The sequence below is a fragment of the Salmo salar genome, chromosome ssa27, assembly GCF_905237065.1.
Source record: "Salmo salar chromosome ssa27, Ssal_v3.1, whole genome shotgun sequence".
NCBI lineage: Eukaryota > Metazoa > Chordata > Actinopteri > Salmoniformes > Salmonidae > Salmo > Salmo salar.
The window spans coordinates 8657710-8671951 of NC_059468.1; the positions used below are offsets into that span (position 1 = coordinate 8657710).

General features: G+C 47.4%; 1 protein-coding gene across 37 annotated transcripts in view; it reads left to right on the forward strand.

Moving 5' to 3' along the window:
- Positions 1-14242, forward strand: part of LOC106588461 (microtubule-actin cross-linking factor 1) — a 279550-nt gene that overhangs the window by 179204 nt on the left and 86104 nt on the right. For 36 of the 37 annotated variants that reach the window (XM_045709357.1, XM_045709358.1, XM_045709359.1 and 33 more), the window contains 13 exons: positions 411-6716; positions 6881-7036; positions 7135-7350; positions 7653-7805; positions 7964-8260; positions 9302-9448; positions 9735-9968; positions 10221-10385; positions 11988-12329; positions 12591-12782; positions 13097-13270; positions 13492-13615; positions 13892-14091. In XM_045709357.1, coding sequence (XP_045565313.1) covers positions 411-6716; positions 6881-7036; positions 7135-7350; positions 7653-7805; positions 7964-8260; positions 9302-9448; positions 9735-9968; positions 10221-10385; positions 11988-12329; positions 12591-12782; positions 13097-13270; positions 13492-13615; positions 13892-14091 — 8706 coding nt within the window. The remainder of the gene's footprint in view (positions 1-410; positions 6717-6880; positions 7037-7134; positions 7351-7652; positions 7806-7963; positions 8261-9301; positions 9449-9734; positions 9969-10220; positions 10386-11987; positions 12330-12590; positions 12783-13096; positions 13271-13491; positions 13616-13891; positions 14092-14242) is intronic. The other variant, XM_045709331.1, reaches the window with a different exon arrangement.

Below are 14242 nucleotides of genomic sequence, written 5' to 3' on the forward strand. Positions count from 1 at the left end.
CTAGATCTTCTTTTCTCTCATCTGTCTTTCTCTCCTTTCTTTCCTGTTTTCCTCACCTCCCTTTTGGAGTTTGCGTAGCATATTGGTTTTCAGCATTTCTGTTCGCTTTGTAGCATGCTTAGTGCTTTGTCGAACAGAGGTAAGTGTTCTGTGCCATGACGAAAGAGAAATAATGTGGGAGAAAAAAAAAAAAGATGAACGCTATATTAAATCATATTGTATCTACTGAAATATGCTTTTGTCACCATAATTATGTCGAAGGAATTATTATGGCTCTTGGGTGAAGTAATTTTTTTCTTGCTGGATACTTATGGGCTATGGGTTCCTCAAAGTACTCATCAGACTGTTAAACAAAGTATGTAGGTAGAAGGAAGTTCAAATATTCACTTTATTTGTTTCTTTATCTTCAGAGCCAATCTGCCATTGGCGGAGTTATTGACCTGGGAACCATGGAAACCGTCCCAGTCTTCCAAGCTGCACGGCGTGGCTTGATAGACCTGGACACCTGCCATGTCTTATTGGAGGCCCAGCTCACCATGGGCGGGTTGTTTCAGCCTGACTCCCCTGTGAGCCTATCACTGGAAGAGGGCCTCAACTGTGGCCTGATTGATAGTCACATCAGCCAATCCCTATCAGAGCTGGAGAGTGCCTTGCATCTTGTCGACCAGACAGAACAACTGGAGGGCCAGCTCCTCCCAGTGGCTGCAGCCATGGAGGCAGGCCTTATCAAAGAGGAGGTGGGGCTGCGTATCCTGGAGCTGCAGATAAACACAGGAGGCCTGAGGGAGTTAGGAGAAGGTAGACTAACCTTGAATAGTGCTGGAGAGATGGGCCTGCTGACCCCAAGGGTCTACACCAAGCTCGGGTCACGGGTCAATCGGCGGGAGCTTATTGACCCCAACACAGCCGATAAACTGAATCTGGACGAACTGCAGCAGCGCTGCATCCTCAGCGATGACACCAGCTTGTATCTGCTGCCAGTGAAACAGCATCCAGGAGGCACAGTCTGTCTCCGATCTGGCAGGAAGGTCGGGATCTTCCGTGCCGTCCAAGAGGGACTGATTGACAGGCAAGTAACAGTGAGATTACTGGAGGCCCAGCTGTTTGCTGGTGGCATCTCTGACCCCCGTTCTGGGCATCTTCTGACTGTGAACGAGGCTGTGCGTCACAATCTGATGGACCAGGACCTGGCCTGTGCCATGCTGACCCGCCAGCTGCAGAGTGGTGGGATTCTAGACCCTGTAACTGGGGATCGCCTAGGGGTGGAGGAAGCCATCCAGACGGACCTGCTCTCACCTCATCTGGCCCTGCTGGTGCTCGAGTCCCTCTGGGCTTTTATAGGGATGCTCTGGCCTGAGTCAGGGGAGCTGCTGCCCATTGCAGAGGCTCTACAACAAGGGGTAATCTCGGGAGAGCTGGCTCTGAACATCCTGAGACAACGCCATGCGATAGGTGCCCTCTACCTTCCGGAAACCCCTAAGGTTGTGTCCCTGAATCAGGCTAAGGAGGTCCTTGAACCCAAAGTGGCTGAGATTCTGAAGGAGATTCAGATCCCAGATGTGCTACACAATATGAACCAGTCAGGTTCCCCAAAACTGAATCGCCTAATCTGGGGTTCCACTGGCACATCCCATCCTCCCTCCTTGTCCCCTGCCTCTTCCCCAGGGCTCAACTGTGACCCCTCATTCCTGGAGAAAATGGCCCCTGAGGAGCAGGCACATCACCGCCTGCTTTTCCATTTAATGACCCACAGCTATGTGGATGCCCATTCTGGCCAGCGCTTAGTGTTGCTCGAGCCTGAGCTGGTGGAACTTGCCAAGGCTGCTGCTGGTCTGATCAATGTGGATCCTATACCTGGAGTGGTTGAGGAAGGGTTGAGTTTGACTACAGAAAGACAGGAGTGTATGGAAGTGGTGCCAGATGTAAGTTTGCCGGATACTCTGCAGACAAGGGAAATTGAAAAGGTCCAAGAAAAAAGTGCAATATTCAGCTTGCCTGAAAAATGTATTTATTCTAGAAAGATGGGAGAAGAAGCTGATAATCAAGGATGGGATGGTACACCTGACACATTGCAGGCTAATCAAACTGGAATAAAGGAGATGGGACAGGTAGACCTTGACTCAACAATGAGAATAAGTGAGGAGGTAGATGGAGGTGTACATAGAGAAGTAAAAGGTGAAAAGGATGAAATGGTTAGTTTTGAAAGTGCCCCGCCCTCAGCTGGACTACCGGAAAAGCAATTAATTACAGACTCGTATGAAGATGGGCTGGTAGAGATGGAATCAGAGGGTGCAAGACAGAGTGGTCACAGAAAGGCGAAGGAGAAGGACTCCCTCGTGGAAGATGTTGACAGTACACTTGTAGAAGCCTTAGAAATTTACTCGACACCGGTAAAGCCAGAGACTTTGATGCCAACCCAATATTTCAAAGAACCTGATATCTCCCCATCAGAGACAAATGAAAAGGAGGGTGTGCCTGTGAGTGTTGGAGTTAAGTATGCTATGAAGGATACTCAGAGGGTCACAGAGAAGACCCAACCCCATGTTATGAGATTAGAGGCAGCAGCAGTGAAGAGTGAGGAGGATGTTGAGCTGGAAAGGTTGGCCTCGGAGCTTCAGCAAGGGGGTCTACTGACTGAAGGAGGGCAGCGGCTTCTCCCAGACGAAGCCGTGGCTCAGGGGGTCCTCCCTGGACACACTGCAGTCAAGCTGATGGCCAAGGCAGGACTTTTCGGAGGTTTCCTGGATGTCAGTGCGTGCGAATCCCTGAGCATGGAGGATGTGATGCAGGAGGGTCTGCTTGATGAAGACCTGATGTGGAGTGTGCTGAAATCAGAGAAGACCCTGGCAGGGGTAGTGGATGTAGAGAAGGGGAAGATTTGTACCCTGAAGGATGCTGCTCGGGCAGGCCTGATAGACTCCAACACAGCTGCTCGGCTCCTGGAGGCCCAGGTGGTCTCAGGGGGAGTGGTTGACCTGCGAAGAGACAAAAAGGTGTCTGTTACCCTGGCAGCCAACCTTGGGCTGATAGAGGAGGACCAAAGAGAGAAGCTATTTACGTTGGAGAAGTCATACCGTGGAAAAGGCTCAGACCCAGATGCATCTCTCACCAAAGCAACATTGCAGCTGCAAATGAATGGGGTTGTAGACCCCAAAACTAAGTCACCTGTTCCCCTAAAGCAGGCCCTTGAAAGAGGTTTGCTTGGGCAGGAGGAAGTCTATCAAGCCTTGTCCCAGCAAGTAGCGGAGGGCGGCATCGTGCACCACAACTCTGGAGTTAGACTGTCAGTTACTGATGCTTTGCAGCGAGGTCTGGTAGACTGTGCCATATCCCCAAAACTGTGGGAGTTAGAGAGGGCATGTCAGGGGGAGGTAGCCCTCTCTTCAAACCCAGATGCTGCCCTCCTCCAGGCATCCACAGGTGCCATTTTGGATCCTGATTTAAAGTGTAGACTTACATTGACAGAGGCTGTCTCTGATGGTCTGCTCAATGAGAGCATTGCCAAGAAAGCAATGATTTCTCCAGGTGTAACAGAAGGTATTTTGGATCCACAAAGTGCCCAAATTGTGCCTTACTCAGACCTTGTAAACCAAGGCAAGATTGACATTAAGAGTGGAAAGCGCTTCTTGGAAGTGAAGCCTTTCAAGGGAATCCAGGATAAGCAAACAGGTGAAATCCTGAACCTAGCTAAAGCAATTGCATCTCAACAAGTTGATCCAGTCCCAGCACTCAGAATGTTGCAAAGCCAGGCAGACACTGGAGGGATTATTGATATTTCCAATGGAGCTAGGCTCCCTCTGCCTAAAGCCTCAAAGAAAGGGCTGGTGGGAGAACATATGGCCAGGCTCATTGCCACCAACCAGGTTCTGAAAGGGGGCTTGCTTGACCCTTCCACTGGGCAGAGAGTCTCAAGCCTGAAGAAAGCTGTCAAAGATGGGCTTATATCCAGAGAAATGGCTGCAGAGCTCCAGGACAACCTGGGCTCCATGGAAGTAGAATGTGACGATGAGGATAGTTCAACACCCGTTGCCTCTTCAAGTGGGACCTATAGTCCTGCAGACACATTATCAATATCCAGTCCAGACAGCCAAACCAGACAGCCAAACCAAACCAAAACAATAATTATCGAAAGCTCTGAAGTGATTTCTCCAACCCCACATCCAGAAGAGTCAGAAAAAAGGTACAACCTTTTGATGATCGCGGAGGACATTGCGAAGACTCTAGAAGCTGCAACATTCACGCAGTCAGGAGCTATGCAACACCATGGCTCTGTTTACATTGAAGAAGAGATGGAAGAGGAACAGGTCTCAATAGCTGGAAATTCATCGGAAATTGAGTCAAACCAGTCAATCAATTTGTTGGCTCAGTTTACAATCAATGCAGAGAAAAGGCTTCAGCAGGCCCTTCAGGAGATGAAGACACCGCAAGATGTTACTGTTAGAACACCAGAAAAAGATAACAAAAATGTGTCTAGATCAGTTGGTGAAAGAAGTTCAATCATGCTGCAGGGGCCGTCTGCTTTGGGCAAAGAACCACAGATGGATTCGACAGTGGCCGTTGGCAGAGAAGGTAGAGATCAAGAGGGCAGCATAGACATGTCTACCCTAGTTGAGAGAGATGAAGGGAAGACACATGTGGTAGAAGACAGTACTGAGAGAGTGGTGGAGCAAGGTAGAATGGAGGTTGAGCAGGATACAAAGATTGAGGCCAGAGAGAGTGATGATCTTGGACATGCATCACCCAATTCTAAGGAGGCCAAAGGTAAGAGCAAAAAGAAGAGGAAGAATAAGAAGAAAGGAAAAGGGAAGGAGGTCGATACTGAGCAAAGACCCTCAGAAAAAGCTGATATACAGAAAACGGAAAACAAAGACCAGAATGCACATTCAGAGGGTAAAGGTCATAATTGTGATAAGGGTGCTGAGTCCACTAGAGGTTATGTTACCCTACAGGAGAAAGAGGAGTCACCTGTGCAAGATGTTCAATCTGCACTCAAAGGTGCTAAGGTACAGACTCTTGAGAGGTTCGACGATCCAAAGGATATTGGCAAAGTAAGGGAAGGTTCTACAGTTCCACCAGGAGCCATAGAAGATGCTCCTGAGGTAGAGAGAGAGGGTACAGAGAACAAGGTCTTCTTGGTTAAAAGACAGGTAGAGAAGAACAAACCATCCAAGATATCTAAAGCATCAGAGAAGGTTGAACCTGTGACAGAAGAGATACCATCCATCCATGATAAAGCAGATTCTGAAGTGGCACTAATGAAGGCTGTTCTCGAAAGCTTAGACAAAAAGTCTAAGATACCCATAGGAGCAGAAAAGGTTGAACCAGCGACAGAGGAGAGATCATCCGTCCACGATAGAGTTTCTAAGGACGAGAAAAAGAGGGAGGTGGAGCAGATTGTGGAAAAGAGTGGTACAGATGGGGTGGTGACAGTTTCTCAACAGACTGGACAGCAGAAGCATAAGGATAGGAAAGAGGTGGAATTCACTCTGAAAACCACCCCAGTAGCCAATGATAAAGAGGCCCTTTTACTGAAGGCAAAGGAGAGTATTCTGAGGAAGGTGTTAGGACGTGGTGTTAGTGAGAAGCAAGCTGCAGAGGAGCTAGTGGCACTGCGTCAGGTAGTGGGGAAGAAAGAGAGTTTGGTGACGTCCGAAGAGGAACTTAAGACTGTGGGGAGTCCTCCTGAGGTTTCACCAGAAGAGAGTGAGGGTAAGGGAATTGACAAGAAGGAAGAAGGAGGAAGAGAGAAAGTTGTGCCTGACCATTCTACAATAACTGTAGCAGCAGAGGAAGAGAAAAAGGCTTTAGAAGTAGAGAAAGAGGAGAAAGTTCTATCAGACCAGTCTAAAAGGGAAGAGAAAGGGGAGAAGGTTGTGTTAGACCAGATTGAAGAAGGAAAGAAGGAGGACACATCTCTAACAGACCAGCTTAAAGAGACCAAGTCGGGAAAGAAAAATAAGAAGAACAAAAAGTCTAAGATGCATAAAGTGGTAGAAAAAGTTGAACCTGCGACAGAGGAGGAGCCGTCCATCCACAATAGAGCAGATTTGACACCGGCTGATGCTGACAGCTCAGTCTCTGGGGATGAGCAGAAGATTGAGAAGCAGCAAGACTGTCAATCAGACAGTGATGTAACAAGGGTGGCAAGTGGTGACGAGATGAACAAAATGGCTGCCTTTACTAAGAGTCCTAGTGGAGTTGACACCAATCAACAAAGATCAACCCACACCACTGCACCATACCAAGTCAATGTACATCTTGAGGAGAAACCTGAGGAGGACATTTCTTTGGGGCGAGAAACTGATCCACATGGCAAAGAAATTGAACAATTTAGGATTGGTACACCTGAGAAAGATGTCCACCCAGACACCCATCATGTTACTGACATTGCGGATGCCTCTCCTGAAGCCCTTGTATCCATGTCAGGCGCCCATCTGGTCAAGGCCTCTGTGGCACCTGCTACCCAGCCGGCTAAAACCACTGGCAAAATGCAGGAACTTGACAGTCCCACTGAAACTGAGTCTAAAGAGGAAAAGTACCTTGAGTCCACAGAATCAGGACAGTCCTGGTCTGTTGAGACCCCACAGTCTGATGAGATTTTTGAATCTGATACAACAGAAGTACCCGATTCTGTTACAACTGACCGCTGGAAGGAGGATGGAGAAATCCAAGAACTGGAGATAACGAAAGAGAAAAGCGCAGCTAAGAAGGGAAAGGTAAGCAGTCGATGCATTTAGTAGGTGAAATGCAAATTGTCTCTACTTGTTCATACATTATCTGTATTGTGTAACACAATAATAAGCTGTCAAATGTCAATTTTTCTGTTTATTGGAACTATGCCATTCAGACTGATGCTCATGTGACATTCCCTTTCCATTAGTCCTCGTTGCTCCGCCAGGAATGCCTGGAACGTGACCAGCAAATTGTGGCTCTGCTCTCTATGGTGAGACACATCGAGGTTCGCGTCAAGCAGCAGCAGCAACAGTCGATTGGTCGCAGCCTCATTGCTCTTGATGACATTATCAAACAAACAGATGTAAGAGATTTTGGTACCTGTTGAAAATGAATGATCTAGGATGTTACCACAATTGAAATCTTAGGTTTCAAATTTGACTAAGCGTTCTATTATCTCAGACCTTGGATCTAGAACTTCGGGATTTAGAACCCCAGGTCAACAAGGCAGTGGATGCTGCTGAGCAGTTGCTGGAGCCCCGCCAACAGGAAGTTCCACCTCAGCTACTATTGGCCTTGGAGAAGGATGGCCGAAGCTTAGCTCGAGGTTACAAGGCTGCAAGAGGGGTCTCTGAAAACATCCTGCAGGGGCTGCGCTCACACAGAGACGCATATACGGTAATGGTTCATAGAAGAGTATAGTGCCCTCAAACTCAACTCTGGACCTCAAAGCCAGTTCCACTGCATTTTTACATTGTTCCCCTCTAATCAAGGATTTATTTAGACCTGGGACACCAGGTGTGTGCAATTAATTATCAGGTAGAACAGAAAACCAGCAGGTTCCGGACCTCTTAGGGTAAGAGTTGAATACCCCTGGTATAGTAGATTGATATATGAAATCTGTGTGTTTTTGGTGTTTAATCCATTATTGTCACCCTTTGCTAATCAGTGCTGTTTGTTTCTCTCTCTCTCTCTCTCAGGAGGCATTGACTGGAGAACAGAAGTCACTTGGAGGGCGAGTGGAGGATCTTCTTTCCTGGCTGAAGGAGACTGAGGCACAAATTACAGGAATGGATGGACAAACCCAGGGCGAGACTCCTGCTCAGCTCACACAACAGCTCCAGCTGTGCAAGGTTAGCACACTCACCCCATACTTCAAGTTTTATATTGTACCCTCTTCTTGTGCGCTTTCAAGTGTCCAATTACTGACCTTTGTTCGGATTCAGCCTACACTTTGCTTCATGTCCAGCTATTCCTCAGTTCATTCTCTACTTTCTTCTTTCTCCCTCAGGAGTTGCAGTCGTCGCTCTCGGCCCACTCCAATGACGTCAACACGGTGGCCTTTGACATCCAGGTGTTCATCTCGGAGCGGGCTCAGGACCTGGCTCCCGAACAGAGCAGGCACCTCCTGGGGCAGCTACAACAGCTCCAGAGGGGCTTCCACCGAGCCTCTGGCCAAGCCCACGCCAAGACCGACGCCCTCGCTGCCCAGAGAGAGAGGGAGGAGGAGAGGCAGCGCAGACGTGAAGAAAAAGAAGAAGAGGAGAAGGAGAGAGAAAGAGAGAGAGAGAGTGCAAGGGAGAGAGAGGTTTGCAAACCACTGGCTATGTTGCACAGTCCCATTGGAGTGGTGGAATGCACGTTTAAAATACTCACAAATACATTTTCAATACATTCAATCATCAGTAATAGCATACTTTACCATAACTTTTGTGGTCATGCTCACTGTTTAAATTCTCACTTTTTATCACATATGTTTTGTAACTGGCAAACCCAAATACATATTATTAACAATATCCATCAAGGCAAATATTCTGTACTAACTTCAAAAATAACTGTCTTATTTACCATATTTGCAAACTCACTATCACAACCACCCATACGCCTAAATGAGGTTTATCATTTACATCAGATTGGCAAACAACCGCTGCTGTGGAAGTTAAGACACAGTACAGTGACTGATGTTACGACTCGCACCACAGGCTTCTATGCCAAACGTGTTTTGACCTCTGCATGTGTCCCTGTATAACACCTGTGTGAATTAACATGTCTGCCTTGCTCTTCCAGATTGCCACAGAAGGAAATACGCTTGTGCCTCCACGGAAAAGCCTAGAGAGATTTCAGTCAGAGAAGCCTTGCTGTGGCTTGAACGCTTTCCTTTTTTCCCCCTCTCCCCTGTTGTACGATACGGGGAGAAAGGAACAAATAGCATATGAGGACACCATTTTGTTTGATTGTCTTTGTGTATTGTTGTTTTGGCTTGACTGACCTGTTGATGATGCTGCTGTTGCTAGATCTGACTCTGTCTGTCTGTGTGAATCTGGACACATCCTGCTCAAAGTCTGGCAAAGTGTCCACAGATGACATTTAAAGGGTTTAGAAACAAGGAATCGGTGCACTTAACGGGAGTGTGAATGGGTGGTGAAGAGAAGTGTAAAAATATCTGGTTTTCGTGTGCTTCTGCTTAGCTGAGTGGAAAACGGCAATAGGGGTCTGATTCATTGTTATGGACTGACCACTGTTTTATTAGCAAAACGGGCAATATTACTTTTCTCACACTTTCTTTTTGCTTGCATTTCTCCTTTTCCCTCCATCCATCTCTCTTTTGACCTTCATATGTGGCTCTCAGGTGGTGCAGCAGCAGAAGGCAGAATGCTCACAAAAATTGGAAGGCCTTACGATGTGGTTGGCTGGAGCGGCCAGCATGCTGGCCAATCAAGCGGGAGCAGAGTCAGGTGATGTGAATGTGCTGCAGCAGAAACAGAGAGAGTTAAAGGTGAGAAACTCCGATTTTCACCTCCATGTCTCAAGTAAGGAGGTTACCCACATGTTGCTTAGTTGCTCACGGACCTCTAATGTAGCCAGGTTTCAACCATGCTAGGTCTCTGAGGATCCACAGTTATAGGAACTAGACGACATTAAAACTGTCGGAGCGTCTTAACGTATTCTCCTTTCTCTACACGTGCAATTTTGTATACTCTGCTCCAGAGAAATAAGCTACACTACCTGTAACCCCTCTATATCTGACCCTCTCCGTCTCTCTCTCTCTCTCCCTCCCCCAGGAAGTACAGAAGGACCTGCTGACCAAAGGCGAGGGCGTGGCGGAGACCATCCGCTCGGTGGAGGAGTTCCTGGCGGAGCACGGTGACAGCCTGAGTCCAGAGGAGAGGGCCAACCTCCAGGGGGCACTCTCCCGTATGAAGGAGCAGTACAGTGCACTGACCGACACTGCCCAGTCCTCCCTGGTCCAGCTGGACACGGCCATCAGCACCACCGTCCAACAGAACACACAGAGGGTAAGGCTTTCGACTATTTCTTTAATTTGTATCTTTATGGATACCGTTTTGATTACTGAAAAAATCAGGAAATGGCTACAGTATGGCAATTAACCCAGAGGAAAATCTCTAGCCTTTGTGTTTCTGTGTCAGTTATGGTGAAGGGCCTTTCATTCCCTGACTGCATTTTAATTGGTAGAAATATTCACTCACCCTGATCTGTGCTGTTTGGTCATGTTGTAATATTTCCCCTGTGGTTTCCTTCCCCTATAGGCGAAGGCAGTAGAGGAGCTGCAGGAGACACGGGGCCAGATCCACTCGCTGTTAGAGGAGCTCTCCTCACTCAACCAGCCTGGGATGACCGTTACTGACCACCTCTCCTTGTCCTCCTCCACATCGCCAGAGGGAGGTCTACAATCACACAGCGACATGCTCCAGGTCAGACATTCTCCTCGCTCCTTGTTTATTTACCAAAGTCATTTTGTTCTTGTTGTTGTGGTATACAATGAAATGTGTTTTAGAATGAAACATAATACTGCAGAAAAGGCTTCTAAAAGTGCCTTTTTAGGTGCTTGGCACAGGTTATTGAATGGTAGTCAGCGTGCGTCCCAATAAACTAAGGTAGCTTCCTCTCCTAATCTCCTTTCCAGTTAAGACAGGGTCCGCACAAGGTGCTTCAGGTGTTTAGAGTACTTGAATTTGGTACTCTGAAATTCAAGTACTGGAATACCTTGGAAATCAGACATTTTCTCAGATTGGTACTTGAAAAGTACTTTAAGGTAAACGAGAGGAGAACAGATATTGATCAAATATATTTATGAGAAATATTAGGAAAAACTATTGGCAAATTAATTTCCTCATATATTTTGCACTGTGGTTGCCAGGCGAGCGCGCTCATTCCACCCACACTGCCACTCAGCCAGGCAGGTACAGAACTGATTAGGCACCGCCAAACGTCACATCGATAGTTAAAATGCTGGGCAAATGTAGATTCAACCCTGCCTTTTTATTTTTTTATTTCACCTTTATTTAACCAGGTAGTCCAGTTGAGAACAAGTTCTCATTTACAACTGCGACCTGGACAAGATAAAGCAAAGCAGTGTGCCAAAATCAACAACAGAGTTACACATAAACAAACGTACAGTCAATAACACAATAGAAAAATCTATGTACAGCGTGTGCAAATGTAGAAGATTAGGGAGGTAAGGCAAGAAATAGGCCATAGAGGTGAAATACTAACAATTTAGCATTAACACTCGAGTGATAGATGTGCAGATGATGATGTGCAAGTAGAGATACGGGGGTGCAAAAGAGCAAGAGGGTAAGTAATAATATGGGGATGAGGAGTTGTGTGTGCTATTTACAGATCGGCTGTGTACAGGTACAGTGATCGATAAGCTGCTCTGACAGCTGATGCTTAAACTTAGAGAGGGAAATTCTCCAGCTTCAGTGATTTTTGCAATTCGTTCCAATCATTGGCAGCAGAGAACTGGAAGGAAAGGCAGCCAAAGGAGGTGTTGGCTTTGGGGATGACCAGTGAAATATACCTGCTGGAGCGCGTGTGCACATGGAACATTTCTGGGATATTTTATTTCTGCTCATGAAACATGGGACCAACACTTTACATGTTGCGTTTTTAGATTTTTGTTTAGTATAGTTAATCCACGTTTTTTTACCACTACATCACTGGACCCAACCAACCCACACCATGTAAGGTGCAGAAAATGTGTCACTTTGGCATTGCGAACATGGCTGTATGTAGTACATAAGTAATGAAACAAAGTATTGAGTAGAACTTGTAAAATAGTGATAAATACAAAAATTCTCATGTGTGGCGACTAGAAACAATTGCATAATACAAATTATTACAAATTTGATGGTCCTTGAAAATAAATATTATTTAGAAAAAAGTACTAGAAAAGTACTTGAAAGTCCTTGAATTTGACTTGCCACTCTCTGTACAAAGCCTGTTAAGTCTATTGAGATGAACCCTCACTAATGTTCACTGTGACCATATTACGACCTTTGACCCCTCTACAGGCGGAGCTCCAGCAGCTCCAGGCACAGCAGGCCCAACTGATGCAGGTGTCCCAGAACGCTCGCTCCCTCCTGGACCAGCCCGACTCGGCCGTGCCAGCCGAGGAGAAACGCCGTCTGCGGGACCAGCTAGACCAGCTCCAGACCCAACACCAGGAGAAGCTGCGATCCTGCCAGGAGAGGCTGAGGCGCTCGGAGGCCCTTAAGGACGAGCTGGCCAAGTTCCTCCAGGAGCATGGAGGCCTGGGGACCTGGCTGGAACAGAGTGAGGGGGAGCTGTGTTCCCTGGGGGAAGGAGAGACGGACGCACAGGGTCTGAAGGGGAGACTGGAAGAGCACAAGAAGGTATATGTTGTTTTTTGGCTTTTCCTATACTGGTGTGGGTTAGAGAAATGCTACATAGCATAGCCATAGAGAGATGCAAGCATATAGGCTTACTGTAACAATAGTTCAGGGTTTATATTGGCAGTTGGTAGCAATATTCACTCCTACTGTCAGCTGTATACACACAGTCATGATACTCAAGATGCTAAGTCTACTTTCAAACTTTGTAACTGAACACATTCTTGACTGTATCAAACTGACCTGGAACCTGTTGTCTTCCAGCTGGCGGAAGATGTGATCTGCCACAAGGCAGACCTGCGTTTTGTGTCCATCTCTGGTCAGAAGGTGCTGGACTCTGTCCAGGGGGCTCTGGAGAAGGTAGGAGGGTCTGACCTAGCCCTGGAGGAGACCAAGCAGCTGGTCACTGACAAGCTACAGGACGCCAACCACCGCTACATCGCGCTGCACACCAAGGTGGGTCTCATATAGAGTAGGGGGATTGTATTCTTCATTACTACTGCGCTTTGTGTACCAATGCACAGTAGAGGTATATCCAAAAGGGCAGGGATTGTGTTGAAAGACGTGCTTTAGTCAGTTAAGGTCCCTATGAAATACAAGCCTTGTTCATTATTTGACATCATTTTTTTTATATAGCTAACAATCAATCGATAACCGTAAGTGGGCTGTGGAGATATTGGACGTTGGTCTACTTTCATAGTAGAGATGGTGACCTGTTCATCTTCATCGATCTATGCCTACTCACTCTCCCCCTTGTCTTCCCTCTCCAGTCGTCAGATCTGGGCGGGCGTCTGTCGGGTCTGTTGGAGCGCTACCAGCAGTACCAGGACGAGGCTGTGTCGCTCCACACCTGGCTCAGCGCCCAGGAACAGAACCAGAGTATAGCCGGACCCAGCGGAGAGACGGACACACAGACGCTACAGAACACACTGCGGGCCGTACAGGTGAGAGCATAGAAACACCGCCGGTCGATGGGGTATGCGAATATGCTGAATTATTTAATACAGTATATACATGTGACTGAAAGCGGAGACGTTGTCGGCATCTCGCTCTTTGTGAAGAGGGGATGGAACAATCTGTTGTTTTCTATTCTCCGCGCCTCAACATTTCTCCTCCTTTCCCCCCCTTTTCTTTTTCTCCCCCCCTCTCCCTGTGTTCTGGTCAGCTGTTGCAGGATGAGCTGGCGGAGCGGTCAGTCCAGTTGGAGAAGGTGAGGAGGTCAGGCAGAGAGCTGGCCAACACACAGGAGTCCCCCACTCTCAGAGCTGCTGAGATCACCAGCACTGCAGGTATGCTAGCTCACAACAACGTCTATTGTTTTACCGTTCATAACCTTCTATATTATTATATACCTCATACACTCCCCCATATCAATGAATATCTTGTTCCTCCATATCCTCAGAGATCATAGTGTCTCTCCAGTAATGACCACTTACTATCCTTAATACCCCCATCTCTGTTGACGGCTTTATATCCATCCACCTAAACAAATGATTCTATATCGTAATGGGGAAAAGTAACCACACCGACACTCTCTCCTCTCCCCCTTCCTCTCTCTGAGCCAGATGGTCTGGAGAAGAGGTTCAGCTCTCTGTCTGAGTCCGTGTCGGAGCGGGCTGAGCAGCTCCAGACGTCCGTAGCCCAGTCGGTCAGTGTCCAGGAGGGGCTGAAGGGCCTGCTAGCCTGGCTGGACGGCCTGCTGCTGACCCCCGGGCCCATCCAACCCACCGCCCAGGCTGTCCAGGACGCCCTCACACAGAATCAGGTACCATAGTAGAAATACAGGGAGTCTACTATGGAACAGTCTGCAGCTATGATACTGTTTTTTTCTACATTTATCTCCTTTGAACACTTTTTTTCCCTTCACATCTAATACACACCTCCACTGTCCACTTTGCAGTTGTGTTACATGAGCT